The following is a 15,766-nucleotide window of genomic DNA, read 5'->3' on the forward strand; positions in this document are numbered from 1 at the left end:
CCATTCCAATTTTCTACCACCAACAAACTTCTATTCACCATGGATATCTCGTCACTCTACACTTACTCCCAATGATGATGGACTTCAGGCACTAATTATTTTTTTCAATTGTCATACGATCCAAGACCCAAGCACTGAAACTATACATAATCTGGCTGAATTGTTTCTCACCCCTAATTGCTTTTCATTCTCCAGTGATTTCTACAAACAGATCAATGAAGTAGCTATGGGGACAAAAATGGGTCCAATTTATGCAAATCTTTTTGACGGTTTTATGGAAGAACACATTTTTATCTCAATTTGATGGTCTGACACCTTTATTTGGGTGCTAATTGCTCAGCAGATGGGGTTTTGCAATCACTTCTGTGTGTCTGTGTGTGTGTGTCTGTGTGTGGGTGTGTCTGTGTGTGTCTGTGTCTGTGTGTGTCTGTGTGTGTCTGTGTCTGTGTGTGTCTGTGTGTGTCTGTGTCTGTGTGTGTCTGTGTCTGTCTGTGTCTGTGTGTGTCTGTGTGTGTCTGTGTCTGTGTGTGTCTGTGTGTGTCTGTGTGTGTCTGTGTCTGTGTGTGTCTGTGTCTGTGTGTGTCTGTGTCTGTGTGTGGCTGTGTCTGTGTGTGTCTGTGTCTGTGTGTGTGTGTCTATGTGTCTGTGTCTGTGTCTGTGTGTGTCTGTGTGTGTGTCTGTGTGTGTGTCTGTGTGTGTCTGTGTGTGTCTGTGTCTGTGTGTGTCTGTGTCTGTGTGTGTCTGTGTCTGTGTGTGGCTGTGTCTGTGTGTGGCTGTGTCTGTGTGTGTCTGTGTGTGTCTGTGTGTGTCTGTGTGTGTCTGTGTGTGTCTGTGTCTGTGTCTGTGTGTGTCTGTGTCTGTGTGTGTCTGTGTCTGTGTCTGTGTGTGTCTGTGTGTGTGTGTGTCTGTGTGTGTCTGTGTCTGTGTGTGTCTGTCTGTGTGTGTGTGTCTGTCTGTGTGTCTGTGTGTGTCTGCCTGCCTGGGCCATAACTTTTTACCAATTGAGCTATTGTTGTAGCGGCTACCGCTGGGTTTTCACAATCGCCTTGCACCTATCAAGGACGCGGAGCGATCACCATGCCGGGCTCGTCCAGGACGCCCGGGCAGGCTCGCCCTCAACTTGCCAGGCCGCAGCCAGGACGCTGGGCCACGCCCCCTCTCGCCTTTCCTGGGCAAACGCTCCGGGATAATATGTATATATATTGCTGCCTGATAAACGGGCTTTTCAGAGTGCCTGAGTGTTTGGTTTGATTAAAGCAACTCGGATGAATTCCAGCTTTTTGTCGCGTCCATTCTTCCGATCGACGTGGGAGCCCCAGCTCCTTCATTGTCATCAAATTTTTACCAAAGCTCTATTATGATAATACAAAGAAGGCAAATGAAAAACTGGCAAAAGGTCAAAAGTCAGCATCACATAAAATCATCAATTTTCATTCAGTTGACCTGGAATTTGGAATTTCAATTTACCATTTGAGTTTTGGCATCAAATTTTCACCAAGGCTTTATTATGATAATATGAACAAGACAAATTAATAATTTTATCAAAATGTCAAAAGGTTAAAGGTCAGCGTCACCTAAAATCATCAATTTTCACCCAGTTCACCTGAAATTTCAATTGCAGACATCTGAATACAAACGGTGCGGACTGGCTTTGCATTTTCAGATGCTTTCTAGTTTGACGATTGTATTGGTTTAATCTTCTGTGGCATATCTGAACTTGAACGATTCATCACCTTTGTTAATTATTTTCAACCAGCTCTCAACTACATGTGGGATAATATTTTGCATAGTGTCGAAGCTCGTAGAAGAGCGAGAACACAGAATGGATCAGGATGAAACAGAATGAAAAGAACAATAGAAATAGAGGGTGGGGGATTGAGGAAGACCTGGAGAGATGAGGGATGTGGGGAATAATGAGGGGGAGGGGAGGACACAGGGGGTGAACAATATGGACATAGCCACAAACTCTAAATCATCGAAGTGGAAAGAAAAACTGGAAACCTGGAAATTTGTGGCTTGGGGAGGAATATCAGATACGTCTGTCACAACTTTTTACATTAAAAATTCTGTTGTAAACACTGGTTTAATGATCACTGTTCATTACAAACCAACTAAGCCTGGTGTTGGCATAACGGTTAAGGTGGCTGGCTTTAGATCTCGGGGTCTTGAGTTTGAGCCCCTGCCGTGCCTTTACACACGACCAGGTGGATTGACTCAGTCTGTCATTGATCCGAGGTTGGCAAAATGAGTACCAGCTTATTGGAAACAAGGGGAATTGCATCAGCGGCACAGCCACACTCCCAGCAATTATTCAACCAGCAGCCACAGACTGTATACAAAATAATGATAATGCTGTAATAACAATAACACACCACCTGATTCACACAGATATCCCATTTATTTAATAATCCATCTTTTTTATCTAGGTTGTGACAGAATTGGGAAACCACAAGACAAATCCGGTCTGTAGAGAATGCCAACTCACGACCGTTACCTCTTTCTGGTCTGGACACCATATGCATCTCACTACCACCGCCGTGTATCGTGCCACTCTCACTGCTTGCCTCTGCCCCACGCGCCACCCCCACTTTCTCCTTCTTCTCCAAAAAAGGAGAAATTAAATGAAGGAAAAAAAAAATAGGTTTTTGTTTGTTTACTCTCATCTGTTCCCAACTTAATTTCTCTCAGTATTACATTCTGCACATTCCACGTACTCCAACAACAAACCCCCACACAAATGAATCTCCAACTGCATGTTTGCTGACCCCCAGACGATGAGAAAGGCCATGCAGAGAAATGATAAGGCCATGCTCTTTCGCTTCCAGAACCACTTCCAGCCGCGCTGCCTCTCCCTCATACACCACCGTTGCCATGTTATAATCCGCCACAGCTACCAGCACGTCCATCAATGCTGCACTGCAATAGTGACCACAACACAAGATTCATGTCACCAATGAGGAACAACCCAGTATTACAAGCTGTTGCAGGCCAAATATCATCATCTTTATAATATTGAGAACAAAAGTGAGTTTGTATGAAGTTAAAATTTTTATTAACGCCACAAATGAGTGAAAATGTAAACAGAAGAGAACAATGAAGAAGGGGATAAAAATCTGAGTAATGGTCTCAAAACCACATCTCAAAATTCTCCAGCCTGATTACCATTATGCTAAGTGTGACCACCTTGCTACTACACTGAAAGCAATAGGAGTTGATATAAAATGGGATGTAATTTTTTAAATATACCAGGCCCAATCTTCTGGAAATTACAATCACAGTTGTGATGATAGTGAGTGCAAATGTCTTAGCTTCTTTAACAAAAAAATGGAGGATAAATGTATTATGAAAGATAAAAGCTTCACAAGGCACCAAATAATTGGCCCACTGACAGCAGAGAGAAAAGAGACGTCATGAAGATGGTGTCGGTCACGTCATAAAGACGTTACATCACAAATAAAGAGAGGTCACGAAGACCCAGAAAGCCCTTGGAAGTTCCTTCAAGGTCAGCGGGTGTATTTGTCTGAAGTCAAGTCTGGTGTTGTCTCACGTATTTGTCTGCACATGTGTGCGCGTGATTTGTGTTAGAGCTCCTCCACGAACCTTAGACCATATTTTAAAAAACAGAAAAGCTTGTATAGGAGAAACTCATGAAGACAATTCTCAATATAATAGATGGCATGTTCACTTTCCACTCTCTTGGAGTCAAATAGACTGAGACAAATGCACAGACAAGAAGAGGTCATGCGGAGCATGATACTTGCAAAATCCACCCACCACCCCCAAGAAAAAAAATCCCATTGATACAGCAAATTGTCCATTTCATCAAGATTAAAATTGACAATCTTGATCAAAGCTCGGTTCAACATGAAGAAAAGTGATGATTTTTCAGATGAAAAATGATGATTTTGTAAGGTTGACCTTGAGTTGACCTTTGACCTTTGACCCCAAAAATAGTTAGTTTCCCTATTTAGTGACTCAATGTGAAAATGCTGTTCAATTCTCAAGTCAATTGGATGAATATTGAGGATTTTAGAAATTTGGCCTATGTTGACCTTTTGTCCTATGTTGACCTTTTGGCCTATGTTGACCTTTTGGCCTATGTTGACCTCAAATATACTTGGTGGTTGAATTCAGTGACCAGATATGCAAGTCCTCTTCAAATTTCAAGTCAATCCGATGAAATTTGAGGATTTTAGAAATTTGGCCTATGTTGACCTTTTGGCCGATGTTGACCTCAAATATACTTGGTGGTTGAATTCAGTGACCAGATATGCAATTCATCTTCAAATTTCAAGTCAATCGGATGAAAATTGAGGATTTTAGAAATATGGCAAAGTTGGTGACCTTTGGCCTATGTTGACCTTTTGACTTTATGACCCCAAAAACAATAGGCTTCTCAATTGGGACGACCTATACAACTTGGTGAAGTTTCGTGATGATCGGTTTGGAATTGTGACCTGTTATGTAGGCAGGTGACAAATAAACAGATAAACAAACAGACAGACAGACAGACAGAACCACAAACGCAACCGACCAATATACTTGAAAAATCTTCGATTTTACAAGTAAAAAGGAAAACAGATATCCAATTGAAGCTGCTTAATATAGCACTACCCACTCAGCCAATCACAGGGTATCACCACTGGACTGCATCGAGTATCCGTTCACCTTTGCTCTTTGATTCCAGTCACTTGTCTCAGTTCAATTTTAATAAAATAATGATTTAAAAGCCAGTTGTCCAAGTCGCTGCACTCCATGGGAAAAAATATGGTCTTCTTCTTTTCTTCACCTTCTTCATCACGAGCAAAGTTGCTTCATTCATGGGCAAAGCTTGTTCACATATATAAGCCATCCATAAATTGCTTTTGAAGCATCTTTATACTCTTCAGCACAAGCAAAAACAACAACACAACAACATGCATTTTAAGGCCATTTTCCCTGCTAGAGCGGGGGTTAGCCTTGCGGTCCCCATGACAATCTTCTCCATCTTGCCCTATTTTCTGCATCTCTCCTTGTTAACCCCCTTGCCCGCATTTCTTCTTCCACCATCTTTAGCCAGGTCTTTCTCGGTCTTCCCCGTCCTCTACTTCCTTCTACATTCATTTCCATCACTCTTCTCAACCAGTCACTTTCATACTTCCTCAACACATGACCAAACCATCTCAACCTGTTCCTCTTCACAGCATCAATTACAGGCTCTATGCCCATCATTTTTCGCAATTCATCATTTGTCTTCCTCTCTCTCAACGATACTCCGCACATCCATCGAACCATTCACATTTCCACCCTTTCCAAACTTCGTTGCTGCTCTACGTTCATTACCCATGTCTCGCTCCCACAAATCATAACACTTCTCACACATGCAGCATACACCTTTCCCTTCAGCTTCAACGACACTCCCCTCATCATCAGCACGCCACTCAGTTCCCGGAACTTCTTCCATGCACATCTCACTCTAGCAACCGTTGCCGAGTCAGATCCACCTTCTCCATTCAGCATGTCTCCGAGGTAGCAAAATGTTTTCACACCTTCCAGCTTCACGCCGTCTCCAAGATCCAACTCAACATTTCCTCCATCTGCAGCTCCCTCTGTGCACACCTTACATTTGAATGTAGCTGCCACACTGGTTAATGACCCTCTCAGCCCACTACATTTTTGATGAACCCACTCAGCGCACATTGCACATTGAATGGAGTTCACTCCGACACCCTTCCTGCACACAGCACAGGGCCACTTCCCAGTTCTTTGCACCACACCACATGCTTTACCACTTGCCATCACCTTCGTCTTTCCGATATTCACCTTCAGACCTTTTGTCTCCATACATTCCTTCCACTTGTTCATCTTTTCCTTCAGTCCATCCATACTTTCCGCAATCAACACCAGATCATCTGCATACAACAGCTCCCATGGTAAACCCTCCATTACGTTCTGAGCCAGCACCTCCATCACAGCTACAAATAGTTGTGGACTTAGTACCGACCCCTGATGCACACCTACCTTCACCTCAAACTCACCACTGTTCCCGTCCTTCGTCCTTACAGCTGTGCGCGCTCTTTTGTACATTGCCAACACTACTTTGATCAACCATTCCTCCACTCCTAACTTCCTCATTGCCCATGTCAATACTTTGCGTGGAACCCCATCGAATGCTTTCTCCAGATCAACAAACCCAAGAAACAACTTCTTCCTCTTCTCCATGTACATCTCCTGCAACTGCCTCACAATAAAATGCGCATCTGTCGTTCCTCTTCCTGGCATAAATCCAAACTGCATTTTGTCGATCTTCACTTTGTTCCTTATCCTCCTCTCCAACACCCTTTCCAATACCTTCATTCCATGCTCCAATAGCTTTATCGCTCGTTACGAGCCACACTCTAAAGGGTCACCTTTCCCCTTGAAAAGAGGGACGAGGGTACTCAGTTACCAATCCACTGGAATGCGGCCTTCTTTCACGGCCAGATTACAGATCTCTGTCATTCTCTTCACACCCCAACTTCCTGCTGCCTTCAACATATCTCCCACAACTCCCGTCGGCTCTCGCACTTTTCTACTCTTCATTGCTTTTATCGCTTCCTCAACTTCCTTCTCAGTTATCTTCTCTGCCGGTCCTAAAACTGGGTTACTCTCTTTGTTGCCATCCAATTCATTCTCTGTATTCAACAGCATTTCCAAATATCTTTTCCATCTTCCTTCAATTCCATCTGGGTCCACAACGATTTGTCCCACTTCATCCTTCAAGCAACTCACCCCCATCACATCACACCTCTCTTTCGCTATCTGCTTTGCAATCCTGAATACTGCTCTCTGACCCTCTTCCGAATCCAAGCGTTCTCCGAACATTTTCCTACATGCCTCCTGCGCCTTTGCTACCTCTTTCTTTGCAGCCTTCTTGGCTGCCTAATAACTTTCATGCTCTGCTGTTTCTGCTCCCGTACCCTTCGCCTTCTGTCACTCCTTGAACTTCTTCCTCTTCTCGTCAATCCTCTTTCCAACTTCATCATCCCACCACCATGTTTCCGAGTGCCTCGGTGGTCCTTTTGTCCATCCACATACCTCACCAACGGCTCCCAACAGACTAGCTTTCATTGACATCCAAACACTTTCAAGCTCAACCACATCAACCTCTACCCTACTCAGCCTCTCTTTTAATGCCTCCCTTACTGTCACCTCTTTCAACCTCCACACCTTCATTCTCGGTTGGTAATTCACCCGCCGAGCTCTCTTCGCACCTTTCACCCTTATGTCGCAGACAACCAAGTGGTGCTGTGAAACAGCCTCCTCCCCCGGGATCACCTTTGTGTCCCGGAGGTGCCCCCTATCTCGCCTACGCACCATCAGGTAGTCAATGGTTGTCGTCGACCCACCTGACGTGTATGTAACAAGCTTATTGTCCTCTTCCTGGAACTGAGTATTACAAATCAACAAATCAGCTCCATCAGCAAACTCCAAAATCCTTTCACCTTCTCCATTTCTCACACCATATCCGTAACCCCCATGAACTCCCTCAAAACCATCCATACTCCTTCCCACATGTCCATTTAGGACTCCTCCTACCACAACAACTTCCTCATCTTTCACGTTTTCCATCAGCTTCTCCATCGCACACCAGAACTTGTCCTTCTCTTCATCGCTCCGACCAACCTGCGGAGCATATCCCGAGATGACGTTCACCAAGAGCTTTCCAATCATCATTTTCACCATCATCAACCTATCACTCACTCTAGTCACACTCACCACACTGTCTACAAACTCCTCAGAAAACAGGACACCAACACCATTCACGCCCTCCAGGCACCCTTGCCACACAAACTTGTATTTCTGTCCCTGCCTACCCTTCACCATTCTCACACCCCTTCCCTTCCATCTCGTCTCTTGCACACAACATATGTCCACTCTTCTTCTGACCAATACTTCCACCACTTCTCCTGATCTCCCTGTCATTGTCACTACATTCCATGTCCCAAACCTCAGAAACCGTTCTCCACTTCGGGCTGTACCCTGCCCATATGTAGTTGTAATTGTCATCGTTCTCTTTTTGAGGCAATGTTTTTATGGCCGGATGCCCTTCCTGACGCCAACCCTCTTAGTCGTCTCTTACGACACACAGGGATACGGTGTACCTATTCTAATCCAGGGTACACACTGGGAAACGTTTAAAACATGGAAATTCTGGGGGGGGAGGGGAGGGGTGGGGGTGGCATCACGGCTGCGGGGGCCCCATCAGCACCATGCCACGGCGGTCCGGTCAGCACCAGACCACGTCAGCCCGGTCAGCACCACACCACGGCGTCCCGGTCAGCACCACACCACGGCGGCCCTGTCATCACCACACCACGTCGCCCGGTCAGCACCACACCACGGCGGCCCGGTCAGCACCACACCACGGCGGCCCGGTCAGCACCACACCACGTCACCCGGTCAGCACCACACCACGTCGGCCCGGTCAGCACCACACCACGTCGGCCCGGTCAGCACCACACCACGTCGGCCCGGTCAGCACCACACCACATCGGCCCGGTCAGCACCACACCACGGTGGCCCGGTCAGCACCACACCACGTCAGCCCAGTCAGCACCACACCATGTTTGCCCAGTTAGCACCACGGCGGCCCGGTCAGCACCACACCCTTGGAAAGGACTTCGATGCACGTCGGCCCGGTACCCTCAGAGCCTGGCGCGAAGTCCAAGGACATCAGCACGTCATCCGAAAACAGCTCCGGTTGGTGCGAACCACTCGGTCAATGGCGCGAACCAGGTCCCGACACCCTTGCTCGCTTGGCCCCGATGAAGGCCTCGCTGGGTGTTCTCCAAACAGGGGCAAAATCGCCCAAGCCGTGGTGGATTTCGGCAGCGGAAGCCTTGCTCGCTCGGCCCCGATGAAGGCCTCGCTGGGTGTTCTCCAAACAGGGGCAGAATCGCCCAAGCCGCGCTGGATTTCGGCGGCAGAAAGCAGCCATGAAGTGACGATATTCGGTCGGACTGTAATGCGAACACCACGGCGGCCCGGTCAGCACCACACCCTTGGAAAGGACTTCGATGCTCAGCACAAGCCAAAAGCTGGGAGCATTTACTTCAAGTGCTGGCACCATTACTTTGACATCTCTACAATTTACTCACATCTGAAGCAAAAAATTGAAAAAGGGGACTGCGATGTAATGGAATGCGTTTTATGAGGCTGTTGTTTCCTCGGTGTTCCAGAAGTGATAGATTCAACCATTTCACCAGGAAAAATGGCAGCTGAATCACCTCGATCATCCAATATGTGCTTTATATTATCTTTCGCACACCTTTATGAAATGGGAATAAAATGCTACCAATGCAAATAGAAATGCGACCAATGGGTAGCACCTATGCCACAAAGTGTAACTTTATTGGAACAGAGGCAACAAATATAATCTGGTAGCGAGAGCACATCCTAGCATTGCAAGTGATGCATGCAGTAACTAAAACGGCACTCGGTAGAGTGCATACCACTGATAGGCCGGATCTGCATCCATACCTTAACCAAAATCGAATAGGCTTGTTCTTATCACCTACCCAACTCATCCACCAAGTTTTGTCTTCACTAACTCATCCACCATAATCTAATCAAAACATTTGAAAATATAGTGATAAATATAGTTTTTGATCCCACTTCTCAATGGTGAAGAATCACTTAATATATTCTCTGATCAGGATCTTCACCAAAATCTAATAAATTCATCCTTGTTACACATCCAACCTGTCCACCAAGTTTCGTCCAAATCCATCCGTAATTTTATGAGATATCCTGCTCACAGACAGACAGACAAACAAGAAGACGTCATGCGGAGCACGATACTTGCAAAATCCGCCCCCCACCCCCAAGAAAAAAAATTCCATCGATACAGCAAATTGTCCATTTCATCAAGATAAAAATTGACAATCTTGATGAAAGCTCGGGTCAACAGGAAGAAAAGTGACGATTTTTCAGATGAAAAATGATGATTTTGTAAGGTTGACCTTGAGTTGACCTTTGACCTTTTGACATCAAAAATAGTTAGTTTCCCTATTTAGTGACTCAATGTGCAAATGCTGTTCAATTTTCAAGTCAATCGGATGAAAATTGAGGATTTTAAAAACTTGGCCTATGTTGACCTTTTGGCCTATGTTCGCCTAAAATATAATACGTGGTTCAATTCAGTTTCCAAATATGCGAGTCCTCTTCAAATTTCAAGTCAATCGGATGAAAATTGAGGATTTTAGAAATTTGGCCTATGCTGACCTCAAAAATACTTGGTGGTTGAATTCAGTGATGAGATATGTAAGTTCTTTTCAAATTTCAAGTCAATTAGATGAAAATTGAGGATTTTAGAAATCTGGCCTATGTTGACCATTTGGCCTATGTTGACCTCAAAAATATTTGGTGGTTGAATTCAGTGATCAGATATGCAAATCCTCTTCAAATTTCAAGTCAATCGGATGAAAATTAAGGATTTTAGGAATTTAGCAAAGTTGGTGACCTTTGGCCTATGTTGACCTTTTGACCTATTGACCCCAAAATCAATAGGCTTCTTGCTTTTGACCAACTCTACCATTTGGTGAAGTTTCGTGAAGATCGGTGGAAAATTGTGACCTGTAGGCCGGTGACAAACAGACAGACAGACAAACAAACAGACAGACAGACACAGAGCCACAAACACAACCGACCAATATACTTGAAAAATCTTCGATTTTGCAATTAACAAGAGTGAAAACATAGCCTCAGTCAACCTTCAGTGATGGAGGTGATTACCCAGGTTACTCCCTTATTACCCCACATACGTGAAGCGAAGTGTCTGTCTGTCAGTCTGTCTGTTTGTCTACGAACGTCTGTTTATGATAGAGGAACAACTTAATTTCACTTGAATGTTATATTTTGAACAAGAACCAGAACATGAATCAGAAAACAAACCTGTAGTTTAACAGTATTTGGCTCTGAATTTGACCCGATTGGACATGCGCAGAGAGGAGTGTGATTTTAAACGTTTGTTTGCCTTTTCCAGGCATTTATGGTTGTGGGAGTGCCTGGAGAAACCTTCTCTCCTGAGGAAAGACAATCCATAATACCAGCAGTCGTATAAACCTTCTAAATAGAAACAACAAAAAACACTAACCTCAGGGCAGATTCTCCAACAATTGGAGAGATGAGGTAGAATTGCAGATAAGCTGTAAAACAAATGGTGAGAGAGGGATTCCTGGTTTTGTTTTTCATACTTTTCGCCAAGTCTTCAGATGCTTCAATACAAAACATCAAAATCGGGCCAAAAGATATACGCCAAAATAAATATTATATCATCAAATAACTATTTCTGATAGGGCTCAAGTTTAGGAATTAGTTCAACCTCCACCACAGACATGGCCTAATAATACTCCAATTATATATACCCTCGGGCCCCGCTATTCACATGGGATATGTTCCTGGAAAATCCGCGAATAGCGAAACCCGCAAATAGAGGGGCATTGTTTCAATGAAAAAAGGGGAAATAGGTTCCCGAGTCACAAAAATCTGCGAATAGAGAGGACCAGACGGCGAATAGGCAGGCAAAATCCACGAATGGCGAGGCAAAATCCTGCGAATGTCGACGATAATTCACGAAGGTTTTATAAATACCGTATGTGAAGCTAACAGTTCATGAAAAAAAAAATGCCATGTCGGGAGAGTAGGGAGCCTGACGAAGCACAGGTGTGTTGTGTTTGGCCAAGAAACTCTGTATCAAATGTGAAGAATGGGCGGGTGCGTTATCGTGATGGAGCTGCCAATTGCCCGCTGCCCACAGGTCCGGCCGTTTGCGTCGCACAGCGTCACGAAGGCGACGCAGAACCTCTTGGTAATACTCCTTGGTGATGGTTGTGCCGTGTGACATGATGACATGGCTCCGTGTGACTTCTGGCTTTTCTCCAAGCTGAAAATGCCCCTGAAAGGGACCAGATTTCAGTCCAGAGAAGACATCATGCGGAATGCGACGGACCAGCTGTGCACCATCCCAAAAGAGGCGTTCCAGCGCTGCTTCCGACAGTGGCAGAACCGTTGGGAGAAGTGTGTGGCAGCCCAAGGGGACTACTTTGAAGGACATTAGTATAAGTTTGTTGTATCTGGATACGAGTATTTTTTATGAACAAAGGTCGGATACGTTTTGAACACACCTCGTATGTGTGTGTGTGTGTGTGTGTGTGTGTGTGTGTGTGTGTGTGTGTGTGTGTGTGTGTGTATATATATATATATACACACACACACACACACATACACATATATATATATATACAAGGTGTGTTCAAAACGTATCCGACCTTTGTTCATAAAAAATACTCGTATCCAGATACAACAAACTTATACTTATACAAACTTATATATATACATATATATACATATATATATATATATATATATATACATATATATATATATACATATATATATATATATACATATATATACATATATATACATATATATACATATATATACATATACATACATACACACACACACACACACACACACACACACACACACACACACACACACACACACACACACACACACACACACACACACACACACACACACACACACACACACGGTTGTTGTGAAAACAGAGTACAGGAATTGGCACAATAGAGTTGCATACATGTCAGCATTAAAATATTGATGGATCAGCAAACTTGGACCAGTCTCAACCATGACCAATGGTGGACAATGAAGGAGCGACAGTTTTGTGGAACATCATGATACACACTGGTCTTACCATAAGGCTGTGGGAACTCATGAGCAAGCTTGTACCAGAGTCGTCCAGGAGAGGGAGACAAGCAAGAGGATGGAGAGGGCCATATGAGTACAGGGTAGGCCGGAGGGTTTGATTGAACAGGAAGGAGAGAAAAGTCGGTGGCTACGGATTTTCAGGGTAAAACACAAAGGAAAGGATGGAGGGGTGGATGGAAGGGGAGGAGATGGTTGTCAATTGCGAAGGATATTGAAAAATGAAAAATAACGACATTGTAGTTAGGAAAAGGCAGTGTGATTAAACAGGTAGTCCTCAATTTGCACTCATTTTATTTGCGTTTTTTCAACTTGGTGCCTTACACAAAAAACTGAACAATTTTCTATTAATGCCTAGTAATGTATAAGTTGACGTTTTTTCACATTTTCATGCCAGCGCACGAGGGGAGTGGAGGTACAATGTACAGTACACCACTTATCTTGTCCACTGTCATGCACAGCCTATACTGTACTCGTGAGAGGTATTGTCTGACCTTCATTGATGCTATTTCTGTGCCAAACTAAAGTAGCAAGTCTTCAACAAGCAAGGAAACATTGCCACCCTCATTCAAGTAGCACTGCACTCCCACCAGCACCACCTGGACACTCGCTGTGCATGACAGATTTTGGTGAGTACCGTTCACATTTACTTTAAACCGTCCTCTATTCTTTTATTTATTCATTAAAATTTATTTCACATTTATTCTTTGTTTTTCATTAAAATTTATTCATTAAAACATTTACTTACGTTCTTCATTGATTTACTAGTAAAAAGCCCACCAAATATGATGGGTTGGAACAGTTTATTCGACAGTGCAGCCTCATGAGTGTTCCAAAGTATGAAGCCTCGGCCTAGTGTCAGGTGTGCTTATATCTTCTTTATTCATTCATTCATTCATACGGATGGATATAAATGAACACTTGTTTTACTCTGCGTGTGTTGCACATCACGAGGAGCGATCTTTACCACCCTGAAATTTGTATTTATTATTGTTTTTTAAAAAAAACGCTTCTGTACACCGCCCTTGAGGCTCGGTTTGCAAGCCACCATCTACAATTCCAATAGGAGACACCTAATTACTCTTTTATGGAAAATGTTTTTCGAGTTTGTTTTATCCTCAAAAATAGACCGTAGCGAATACACATTTTTGTTAAAAGATCGGCCTTTAAAACCTACCCTTATGAAGGGGGACAGACATCTATAAAAACACACAAACTCACATTGTGTTTTATATGGAAGATTCAATTATCATGTTTTTAGGATATATTTAGAGGTACTGTATTTAAACATGACTGTCCATACTATGGTTAGAGTTGGATTAGGACTGGAAATCTCTGCCCAAGAACGCATCTTCAATTTACAACATTATGCTAATAGCAAATCGTTTTCAATTTATGTTTCTCCGGAATGCATCTCAAGGATTATATTTATTTATTTATATATATATATATATATATATATATATATATATATATATATATATATATATATATATATATATATATATACATTTATATATACATATATATATATATATATATACATATATATATATATACATATATATATATATATATATATATATATATATATATATATATATATATATATATATATATATATATATATAACACACATATATATATATATATATATATATATACATATATATATATATATATATACACATACATATATATATATATATATACATACATATATATATATATATATATATACATACATATATATATATATATATACATACATATATATATATATATACATATATATATATATATATATATATATATATATATATATATATATATATATATATACACATGTATAACTGTGAGAAGTAGCAGAAACTCCACAATATGAGCAGCAGGGTGCCGCATTTGCATTAAATAAATAGTCGGAACAAATTATATAAGTCATGGACGTAGCTTCAAGACGGTCGATCTTTAATTTTCAGACAAGCTTTCGACCAACAGGTCTTATTCTTTGTCCTCCTCGAGTCTTGAAGACTTTCGTTGAACTCGAGGAGGACGAAGAAGACCTGTTGGTCGAAAGCTTGTCTGAAAATTAAAGATCGACCGTCTTGAAGCTGCGTCCACGACTTATATAATTTCTTCCGATTATTTATATATATTGTGAGAAACCACCGGTGAAACCACCTGTTCTCACCCAGATTTGGTGCCCCGCCCACCGCGTGACGTGGCCTCCTTGGAGCCTCACGCGATCGGGAGGCGATTCGGCACGTGATTGGTGGAGAGTCCAGAGAGCGCGGTCGCCATCTTATGCAACGGACGCGGCTCGAAGGCTCCGAGTGGGAAATAGATAAAGGGATTTCCCTTAATCTTCACGACAGCCGCGTTGGGCTGATCGTTTACCGTTCTGTATTTTACGAGTGAGTAACTCCGGAAGAGAACGAGTGATTCCCGGATCTCGTGGATTGGAACCGTGAGTCAGATATTGCCTGCGTCGTGTTGGAGCTGCTGGCCGACCGTTCCTGCAGGCCTTGTGCGGTGTATTCCACTCTGTTACCCTCCGAGTCCCGGAGATCGTCGATTGGAACCGCGAGTGATCTTGCCTGCGTCCTGTTTGGAGCTTCTGGGGCCGACAGTTCCTGCAGGCTTTGTGCGGTGTATTCCACTCTGTTACCCTCCGAGTCCCGGAGATCGTCGATTGGAACCGCGAGTGATCTTGCCTGCGTCCTGTTTGGAGCTTCTGGGGCCGACAGTTCCTGCAGGCTTTGTGCAGTGTATTCCATTCTGTTACCATTTATGGTTTTTGTGATCGAGCCAATAAAGCATCGTGCCTTACCCCTAGAAGGCCGATTAAAACACAAGTGTGTTTATTGAGTTCTCTCTGTCCACTCCGTGGACTACTTGAAGCCCGGACATTAACGTCCGTATTCCGTGCTGGGACACATCTCACAGACGGGATCGCGACAATATATATATACATATACATATACATATACAATCAGATTGTAGTCAG

At 43.2% G+C, this 15,766-nt stretch overlaps 1 protein-coding gene across 2 annotated transcripts in view; it reads right to left on the reverse strand.

Annotated features, from left to right (window-relative positions):
• The window catches only part of NRDC (nardilysin convertase), a 189,807-nt gene that overhangs the window by 61,311 nt on the left and 112,730 nt on the right, over nucleotides 1-15,766 (reverse strand). For both annotated transcript variants that reach the window (XM_068111994.2, XM_078772235.1), the window contains exons 17-19: nucleotides 12,749-12,889; nucleotides 11,117-11,168; nucleotides 2,766-2,916 (exon numbers count right to left, since the gene is read on the reverse strand). In XM_068111994.2, coding sequence (XP_067968095.2) covers nucleotides 2,766-2,916; nucleotides 11,117-11,168; nucleotides 12,749-12,889 — 344 coding nt within the window. The remainder of the gene's footprint in view (nucleotides 1-2,765; nucleotides 2,917-11,116; nucleotides 11,169-12,748; nucleotides 12,890-15,766) is intronic.

Source organism: Myxine glutinosa, chromosome 1 (assembly GCF_964187855.1).
Source record: "Myxine glutinosa chromosome 1, kmMyxGlut1.1, whole genome shotgun sequence".
In the NCBI taxonomy this organism is placed as follows: Eukaryota; Metazoa; Chordata; class Myxini; order Myxiniformes; family Myxinidae; genus Myxine; species Myxine glutinosa.